At 36.8% G+C, this 10,962-nt stretch overlaps 1 protein-coding gene across 1 annotated transcript in view; it reads left to right on the forward strand.

Annotated features, from left to right (window-relative positions):
• The window catches only part of zbbx (zinc finger, B-box domain containing), a 66,349-nt gene that overhangs the window by 47,543 nt on the left and 7,844 nt on the right, over positions 1-10,962 (forward strand). The window contains exons 15-17 of the mRNA XM_014012839.1: positions 61-275; positions 1,932-2,100; positions 8,683-8,832. Of these exons, the coding sequence (XP_013868293.1) occupies positions 61-275; positions 1,932-2,100; positions 8,683-8,832 (534 nt within the window). The remainder of the gene's footprint in view (positions 1-60; positions 276-1,931; positions 2,101-8,682; positions 8,833-10,962) is intronic.

Genomic DNA, 10,962 nt, shown 5'->3' on the forward strand with positions numbered 1-10,962 from the left:
GTGTGTGTGTGTGTGTGTGTGTGTGTGTGTGTGTGTGTGTGTGTGTTTGTTTTCTCAAAGACAGTGAAGATGAAATGTCCAGCGATAGCCTGAATCTGGCTTCACATGAAGATGACTCTTCAGACGAGGAAGCACAAATACAAGAATCTTTAAGAAGAAAGACATCTACAGAAAAGGAAGCTAGTGCTGCAGTGTCTCAACTAGACTATTTCTTTGTTCCGGCTGAGACAGATCTGCAGAAAGATAAACCAGAACAGCAGTCAGAACCACTCATGGTAACACACTTCCACATTCCAATGGGCTTTGTTATTCTTTTAAAGTGTTAAGATTGGGTTAAAAATGTCAAAGTTTTGAGAAGTGCAACAGCGTCTTAGCAGGATAAAACAATCTCTTGACAGGTCTGTACATGTCAGAAGCTGTTGTCAAACTAATACTTGATTGACTATTGAATATTACAATACCTGTTCAATACAATTTACCTTTGCTTTTTTACATCCACCGAGTGAATGGAAAATTAATTTGTCAAATATCAATTCTCGTGCTCTGAACTTTATCTTGGAAATATATCTAGCAGACAAAAGAAAAAATATATTAATGAGTTTTTGAAGTTCATTACCTTGGACATAATTATAGCATAGAATGAGAGGAACTTAGTGACTTTGTTAGTTGTGATTTTTATTGTCACTGACATGATCTATTGGATAGCATTCGTATCACACTAATTATGTTACATTCTTTATCTGTAGCTCAGTAATTTGTAAGCTGTGATGTTAAAGGTGCAAACTGTGAGAGAAAAAAGAGAAACAGTGAGTTAAAAATATTTTCAATTGTTTCAGATGACTTATATTTTATTTAATTGAAATGAATCTTTGTCAGTGTGACAGGAATGAAAAAGACGGAGCCAAGTTTAACTATATATATATAGTTAAACTTGGCATATCAATATGATACTAAACATATCATATGATTGTACAAATGGACTGCCAATATATTTTTTCTAACTATAGCTTTGCTTATAGACCTGATCAATTATGCTCTCTTTTCTTTGCACCATTGTCCTTCTTTTTGTTTATCTTATTTTCCATTCTTTTCTCAGTTCTTTCTCATTTGTGTTTTTCCTTTATGTCTTGAACTGCTGCATCCTTCACACTGAGCAGATATTGTTCAGCACATTATTATTATTATTTTTTCCCTGTTGCACAGCATCACTTTGTACGGTCTCCTGCCATTTCTTTGTCTATATTTTACCATCTTCCTCTTGTCTCTCCCCATCCACGCTACTTCCTTGCTYGGAGCAGCGTTATTCCCTCATGTCTTTTTTCCTATATCCTCCTAGCCCATCTGCAGTGTCTTGCAAGACTAGCATGCTAATGTATCAGATCTAATCTTAACTAAACAGAGCCTCCTCACTTTAGTCCTGTCTCACAGGAGGACACTTCCATGGGAGGAACAGCTAACACACAAAACAATTGTGAGATGCTCTTCCCAGCTCCAGGGGTTAATTAAAAATCAATTCATCAAGTGGAAACAAAGGAAACAGAGAGCGAGAGAGAGTAATAATCTCTAGTAAAGGACATTGTCTTATTAATATGCATTTACATTTCCAACATAAAACACATTTAAGCCACTTCAGTAAGCCACAATGATGCATTTTCAATTTGCAATGTTTACAGACAGGGTTAAAAAGAAGCAAAGTTTTGAGATAATGCTACTTTCATATTCTGTTGCATTTTTGTCCTCATTTGTTTGGTTACTCTTTGTCATCAAATATTAATTTGTGGATTCTTGTTACCTCCCTTTGTGGAGCATTTTTTTAAAAAATCTCATCGCAGCATTACATGCTTCTCTCACTCTGTTCATTTTTCATTCCACCATCTTCCTTCTGTCCCTCATTCTCCCCTGTCCCTCCATCTGTTTCTGTATCCCCTCAGGTGATGCAACACCAGAGTGTTGGGCCTGGATCAGAGCAGTTCTGTGATCTGGACCAGTTTTTGCCTTTAGGTTTGGACACGAACACCGGTCACTCAAACTCACCAGAAGACGAACGCTGTGACCGATCTCGCTCATGCCATCATCCAGCGCGTGACTTAAACCCAACAGGTTAGTTAAAAGGAAGGAAAGTCTTTTCCTGTGTTTGGTGTTTTTAATTGTGAATTCTTATGCTTCAGGCTCATTAGGTTTAATCAATCCAAATCATGTTTTTTTTTCCCTATAAGCTACATCAGTAACAATCACTGATGTTTTTGTGTTTCAAAGAAAAATGATTGTACAAATTACCTCTGTGTCCAACTTTAGCTCGAAAATACTTTCCAATTTACCAGCATTATTCATATCACAAAGGCCTCATAATAGGATTTTGAACAAATATGTAAAAATGGAGAGCTTACWWGAGACATGAAAATGAGTTTAAAACCCAAAGGAGTGCTGGCTGCTTGGTGAAACGAGAGAGATGGGGGACAACACAGACAATTTACTTCCCGTGGGTCCAAAGGGAGCTTTTCTCAGATGTGCTTTTTTTATTTTGTGTGTATCTGTTTGTGTCGTTGCCTGTGCATCTGAGCCCGTGTGCTTCTTTATATCTGTATTTAGTTCCTCAGTTCCTGGAGAAAGAGGCACACACACAGATCAAGACAGGTGTCGTTCCCCAGCCACCACCCCTCCCTGCCCCACAGAAGTACTGTGAATGTCTGTATTCCATCAAAGGAACTCATACAGAGATGACACATCCTTTTTTGTCCCGTTTAGTCCTCAACTTTAGAGAAGAGGTAATGATGCTTGTGTCCTTCATAAAGATACAAAGCATACTTTGTCTTCATTTTAGCAAATCTTTTTAAGCACGTCATATCCTGTCACTTTTTTAGTTTGAGGAGTTTTTTTTTTTTTCTTTGCCTTGCAGACAGCTTAGATTAATGAACAGCTCTGGATATGTACCAGTTTTACTCTAAAAAATGTTGGCAGGAATAATTCGTATAAAGACCAAAGMAAATGTTGACTTCATTTTAAAGTAAATGTCACATTCTAGTTTGAGGATTTATTCAAAAAATTTAGATTCATGAGGAGGCTATGGTAGCTTGGTGGTCAGTGYGGCGCTCTCATAATCCTGAAGCTGCCAGTTTAATCCTAGTGTTCTAACTTTGGTCATACAGAGTTTTGTTTCTGTGCCTATGATGTGTGTAAATTAGTGTTCAGGTAGCCAGCTGTGATTGGACCAGAAAACCAAGAAGCTGAACAAGGATTGTCTGCTTGATGAGAAGTGCTGCATACAGATGTTCTATGGACGTTTTTTCTTGTTTTTTGCCTATCCCAACCAGTCACACCTGACCCTCTATTCTCCATCAGCCAAACTAGTTTGTAAACAGTTTTGTGGGGGTGAACAAGAGCTCTACTAGTACCAGTATTGTCCTAATGTTCAGTTACTATTTGACCATGTGTTAAAATGGTCTATAAGACAGCAGTAATATTCACACTACTTTGTTTTTCTCAAACAACCACACAAATTGCACTTTAAATCAAATTTCACCTTGTTATACTGTAGTGTGAAAAAAGGGCACAAATGTTTTGCTTTTCTCTGTTGAAGGAAAAATATAGTTTTTCGGTGAAGTGCACTGAAGTAAAATTTGGGTGTGTCGTGTTCTCACTTACCTTTTTATTAAATCCTGCAGGTCATTTGTGTCAAAGTTGGTGAAAATATTTTGATTCATTTACAGAAACCTGTTTTGTAAACTGACTGTAACTTCTGTTCGTTGCTCMTTTGCAACAAACTTGATAAAATTCCCTCCAAGTTTCCATAAAATTTTGTGATCAAAAGACAGAAATGTAAAAATGGATAAGCAACACAAGATGTTATATCAACAGTGTTCCTTGAATAAAAACAATTTAAAACTAGAATAGGTATTGCTAACTAAATTGAAGGGTTCTGCATGCAAAGTAAACACAAAAATATGCCAACAACTAGTGTAAGACACTACTTTAATTACAGCAGAGATATTTAAATAAAGCAGTTTCATAGAAGACACAATGTCATGAAAACCTATTAAAGCATAAAAGATAAATTCAGCAATAATTTGTGACTCTTGTTTTAAGAAATAGGAATCACTGCAAACAAATCTAAAATAATATGCCTGTATTTATTTATTTATTGAATGAAGGACTAAGAACCAGGTCAATAGAAAACTGATGACTCAAAGATGATAAAACAAGATGTAAAAATATATTTTAATAAAGCAACATGTTTAATGTCATTTGTTTTATCTAACAGACACCTGCAGCACAGCTGCTGTAAAAAGTCTCRAGCTGAAACTTTGGTAGCTCATATGAGTCTGAAGAACATGATCTTTAGTGGTAGTGATACATTTTATGTTTTTGGCCACTGCATGTCATATTTTTTAACACTTGTAATTTGTAGACTATGCTTGAACCAATCAGGCCTTTAGAAATGGCGAGACAAATTTGACAAATTTTATGAGGCTTTAAATAATTCTACTGGTACTAAATCAAATGCTATAATTCCACTACTTGGTGTTCATTACATTTTGTTCCCGTGTCAAAAGCTGTTGAGTTACATTCATTTAAAAATTGGGTATTATGTTAACTCTAAGGGAAGAAAATACTCTATTGGGTAGCTTAAAATAAGCAAACGTCTCCTATAATGACTTTATAGTTTTGTTGTCGTGTTGGTGACGAATGAGACTGACGTTGAGAAACTCCAAGTAAATAGGCCGCTACAGTCTTCACACCATGCAGCCAGCCACTCATCAAACCCCACATCGTCTCTGCCACCATTGTTAAAGCTCCCGAGATAATCAAAGAGAAAGGTAACAGGAGAGCAATATCACCTTGACAACACTTCACACTCATTTATGTCCCCTCCATCTGTCTCCTCTTTTTTTCTCTTGCTGTTTTTGAATGAGACTCAGATTCTATATGTCTTATGTCATCATCTTTTCTTTTTAAACATTTTTTATCCCTCTCAATTTCAGAAAAACAAGCTTGCCAGTATGCCGTTCTTGTTGCTTGTGAACGTAGCCCAAGAAAAATAAAAACAAAGCAATGTAATCAAAACGGTGTTCTCAGCCTGCATAAGTAGAGAGTGAGAAAAGAAATGTAGGAAGGTGCATGTAAACACTTACATTAGGATGAGCTGTGGTGCAGCAAATTRGGAGAAGAAATTCACAGACTGATAAAAGCACAGGGAAAGAAAAAGCTGCATGAACAAAAGACACTCTGGCTGACTAAGGCTGCCCTTTTTCCTCTTTTCCTTGTTTTATTTTCAGCTGATTTAGTCTAGTTAGAAGATTCTCCATCCAGTCAATAGAAATAATTAATTGGCTGACCGCTGGAGAGAATGAAGAAAACAGCAATAATTGCTTTTCAGCTGTCAGGATTGGCTGAGTAGGCTTGCTGAGCAATACCAGTTTGGTACAAATGCCACAGCTGAAAGGGGAAATAGAATATTATTTAAATGTAGATACTAAAGTCAACTGAAATGGTTTATAGATTTCCTGACATTAAATGGCCAAGGTCTTCTGTGTAAACTGGGGTCTTTCAGTATGTTATACAAACTAGAATTCAGTGAACTTTGGTTTCCTGGTAGTAGTTGTGAKTAGTTTTATTACTGCACCATCAGCACTAACAGTTTAACCCTGTAGAGAACAATTAAAACTGTGGMTTAAAGATTTAATGTAAAGCATTGTTGCATGTGTTGTCACCTGTGGTTACATTTACAAAAGTGGTAGACATCACTAATCTAAAAAKTAGTTCCASTAGCCCTAAAACACTAACTCAAATATTTAAGTCCCCTAATTCTAAAGCAGTAATGCACTGAAAGCTTTAGCAAAAGCTAATTCTWAAGCACTAAAATAGATCAGTCAACCCATGAACATTCTTCAACAGACAACATGAGTCACATATTGATTGCCATGTTGCTCTCTTAATACTTATCATTGACATCCCACAGTCATTTTTGGGTTCATATATTGTTAATATATCATCACCTGGTGGATAAGTGACACACGTATGAACAAARYATGACAGYTTTCACCCTCAGCTGTTAACATTAATGTTGATCAGTAACATTTATAGACCTCAGTTAGTGCTTCTAAATTTAGCCTATAAATTTAGCAAGTGCTAATCCACTAATAAATTGTAAAATTTGCAAAASCCCTAAAGCACTAATCAGGAAAGTAGTTCCCCTATTAGTGCTTTAGGGCTTTAGGGGAACTGTGYCCACCACTGCATTTGTATCATCTGAATGTCAAACAATTAAGCATCAAGAACGTTTGATTTAAGTAACAGATTGTGCAACACTGTTCAGGGTTTTATCGTGCACTTTTACATTCTGGGTGGTATTTATGTGCAGACATTACTTCAATGCAATGACTGCACACAAATTGTCTCACCCAGAAAAGTGTAAATTGTTTAGCCATTACAAAAGAAAGAAACTTTTGGARCTAGATGGCAAACAAAATGCTTTGTTGCTTTCAATTCAACTATAAAGTGCAACATTTGTAATTATTTTGTATTCTATACTGCAGCTGTTTTAAAGCATGACAATGGTAGCAGAAGAAAGCTGAAGTGGATGGTGTAATAGAATGCTTGTAAAACTTTGCCACTAGAAAAGTAACTGGATGAAAAATTGATTGAATGCACAGCTTCATTCTGCAAATACAGGGAAGTTTTTTTATTCCAATTTTCTGTTTCTAAACCATCAAAGCCATATATATAAACAAGTGCATTCCTTTCTAATATTACTTTACAATCTAAGGGGTATTTGTTCCTTACTTTAGAATAGAAGAGTTTACGAAAAGAACATCCTGACAAAAGAGTGAGTGAAAAACTCGGGATCCAAAGTAGAAATCCCCTAGAACTAAAGTGAATCACTGATTCACAAGAATGAAATGTTTTATCTTTACAATACATTTTTAATTTGGCCATCTATGTTTTTGTTTTATTTATTTTTAAGCTTTATTTTACAGTGCCTCGCTCAGTTTTGGTTGTTTAAAGTGTGCTTTATAAATACTTGATTTGATTTCTGCATTACATTGAAGGGAACTTTATTCTGTTTCACAGATTTTTAAATGTACTTCACATATAATTATACATTTTTTATGTACTGTGATTAAGCTGTGAATAAATAGTAGTGTGTGTGCGCTCTGTTTTGAGTGACTTGTGATATGGGTCATCTCAGTACAGACTGTACTTTTGAGGGACAGTTTAGATAAAACACGATTCCCACTAAAAAATCAAAAAAACAAAGCCATTTTTTAAATCAGATTGCAGAACTTGTGTTAAGACCGAACTGCTTGGCAGGAAGGGCCTTCTTCCTTCTGTGTTTTGAGTCTCATCCTCGTATCACCCAGCATCACTGCTGGAAAGACCAGCTTGACCTCCTCTAAGTTCTTCCACAGTCAGCCAGTCTATCGTCCTGACRCTCCAGGAGATGTTCGGCTGCGGGTTTCCCTCAGCTGAACAGTTGAGAGTGAGCAGAGCCAGCCATCTCGACCACAGATTCTAAAAAAAAATCTATGACAACAGAAGCATCTGCAGGAGAGAGGAAGAGTAATCTGGATTCAGAGGGAGGAGTCGAGATTTAGAAGGAAGARTCAAATTTTTCAGAAAGAGGAGTCAGGATTCAGAGGGAGGCGTCAGGACTCAAACACAGTCAATCTCAGATGTAGACCACAAGAGACCATCTGAGCTTAGTGGATTAAGCACAGACAGGCTCATAACTGAATTGTGACTCACAGAGGATGTTCACTCCCCAAAGGGAGTGATTCAGTCAGAAGGTTTTGGATAAGAGCTATGATTTCCCAGTTCATGGCCAAAACTCCAAGACTTCTGTTTTGGTCCAGCTGTGTGCTGTGTAATACTTTGCAATTATATGTTCAAGTCTAAAATCTGAATTTATCTCATGGTTTCGTTCTCACCATGATTCTTTACATATCTTTATATGAATACAATGACAGTGGAAGCCCATTTGCAGAGACAAAGAAGACAAGAAGTCAATTTCCAAACAAAAACACAGAATTACTTTGGAATGCATCACAATACATGGAGTGAGAGAGTAGCTCTTATCAGAGCTACTGGCTGTCTGCCTTAAAAAAAATCCCACAGACAGTGCACTTCACTCACACAAATCTCAAAAACAGATGAGCCAGACAGTGCCTCTAACGTGGCACAGGGGTTATCACTGAAAGTCTGACTTTCTGAAACAGCCCTGACAGTGAGAGGGACATTGCAAAAAGTCAACTTTTATGAATTGTGTCCAAAAATACAAAACATTGCCTGCGTCTTGGCTCAAGCCTCTATGATTAGCTTTTGTCAAAGAAGATGAAACACAGCCAGAAAAAACAATGTGAGTTTAAATTTGGCCAAGTATATCTAACTGACTTGAATCCAACAAAGTAGAGCATTGACTGATTCTTCAAAAAGCAGCTGGAAAAAAAAAAGGATTTTGGAAGCTTTCAGGAATTTTCTGCAACTGTTGTATCCTCCACACTACCCAGAATTGAGTCTATCAAAACTAAATCTGAACACAAATGGGCTGCAAATACAAGATTTTATTTGCAAATCATGAAAGCGTTTCTACAAATATGAAGTATTAGGTTTCTACATTGTGCCGTTTAAGTTCAGTATATAAAATCTAAACCGAAACACTCTTGATTTTACTTTAACTCTCTTCAGTGACAAACCATTGGAGCCATAGCCTCAGAAGTTGTGCTGAGGAGCACCTGGCTCTGAAAGAGATGAAGGACAGATACACACAACCAATGGGAATTCACATTCATTCAACCAGGAGAGAAGAAATGTCAGCAAATGAACTCGGAACATCTGGTAAATGCCTGCACACGTGCTCTCCTACACACTGCTGTGTATCGTGCCTGTGTGTCCTTGGAAGACTTTCAGGCAAGCTGAGCTCTACTTGTTATGACTTTACTCTTCTGCAAATTMAAATCAGTTTAATTCACAAATAATAGACCAGATTACTTTTTGACACTGAGAATGCAAGTCTCTTCCAAAGATTATACACACTTAACAGATACAAAATGGCACATGTATCTAGTGAACAAAGAGATTCTTCGGACATGTAAGCAAGTGATGAAATTGGCACAAAAACAGGTCTGTTTTTGTCCAGATACACAGACAAAGCAGACACTTGAAAGGCAAAATTGATTTCACAAAAATCTGCCAATACCAATCAAATCCTAATGTATTTTTGCATTAAGTCTTGCTTATGAATCTTATTCACAAAATCTTTAGACTGTATACCAGTTTTTAATATTCTGTGAATTGATTAGATTTTTTTCCCCTCTCCTGACTTCATTCATTTGATGTTTCAAGTCTGAAGCAAATAGTTTTAGAGCTTGTAAAATATGTCAAGAGATCAGGACATTTTTGACATTTTTAAATACATTGTCAAACTAATAAGAGTGCTCAACTTGTTTGTTTTTTTTCTGTATATTCTTTTGCATCGATGAAGCCAAGCACAGATGTTTCTTTGTGCTGTCTTGTCAGCGTGCCGCTCCGGTGTGCTGTCTGACAGCACACTATAAAGGCTTCACACCGGAACACCTGTGCTTAGAATCCCTTGTGCCATTAGCAAATATTTTTTGTGCTTCTGAGCCTATTTTTAAGTGAGTAACTCATTTAAACCTTTAAAGCACTTGTTTTTTTCTTTATTTCTTTCTTCCAGTCAGACTCAATTGTAAAGGTATACAAACCTAATTTGTGACAAGATAACAAAAGTTATATATGTATCTACAGTTCTATGAATCCTGCATGACTGCAACAGATTCTCTGTCTCTTACTCTTGCATTTTGCGAGAAGATTCACAGTTGTTGACATTTGTTACATGATCAGTGCATGCTCGAAGGGAGGATTCAGGACTTTTAGCACTACCCTCTGGAGGGAAGAGATAGTATAAAAACATTTCAAGTAATGTTGTATATAGAATGAAGACTAACATGAGAATGTACCACATGTACACTCATTTTACATTTATATTCAGAGCAGGTCCACAATGATCTGAATATATGTCATAAATRGATAAAATTATTCATTCAGGTGTGTTTGCATCAATGCACTGCATGGTTCTTTCCTCCCATGCTGCTTAGTTTGACTATACAGGTGGTTGTGATCCACTAAGTGCAGGTTCTGAGCAAGTTTAAAGGCAGAGCCAACGATGGAGAGGGAAGAGAGAGGGAGKGGATGAGGATGAGGAGACAATAGAAGATTGAAAGACTGAAAGACTTAACACAGAAGCTGAAACTGGTTAGACAGCAAGCAGCATGAGGAATCGGTGTACCGCAGACACATGAACACTCACCTACACCATCATAACTTCTCAGTGGGCGCCTCGATGTAATTTACAGTGAGCAGGTGGGGAGGGATGTTCAATCTGGTTCAATTTGATGTGGCTTGCACTGGAGCGGGATGAGACACCACTCATTCCACTAACTGTTTGTGATCATTTTCGTATCTCGCACAATCTGTCTTTGAATCCAGAGCAGCATCCCCCCATCCCCCCATCTCCTCTTATCTCCATCTTACACTAACACCCAGTGTTGCTTTGTATAAAAAAGATCAAATGAACTCCCTTCATTTCAACCTCTCTTGTTGGCATTTAGGTAACTCTAAGAAAACTAGTCACCAAATTTCTGGGGACATATTTGACATATTTTTATTTAATAAGTCACTGAGTTTCTTTATGGTTTACTCAGCTGGACAGCCRGTTGACTAATTAAGCACTCACAGTCCTTTGTTATTAATTTTGACTTTTTTATAYGGTGATCATGTTATGAAACACATAACTGAGACTAACCGTTATTTAATTTCCAAAAAAAAAAAAAAAATTATGAGTCATAACCTGCTTTGTGCTGAAGACAGATCATAGCTTGACTAATGTATGAAATTACCACAGCATCTCAAAGCCATTAAAACATGGTTCATTATACCAATAGCCAA

The sequence above is a fragment of the Austrofundulus limnaeus genome, unplaced genomic scaffold (assembly GCF_001266775.1).
Source record: "Austrofundulus limnaeus strain Quisiro unplaced genomic scaffold, Austrofundulus_limnaeus-1.0 Scaffold95, whole genome shotgun sequence".
Lineage (NCBI taxonomy): Eukaryota > Metazoa > Chordata > Actinopteri > Cyprinodontiformes > Rivulidae > Austrofundulus > Austrofundulus limnaeus.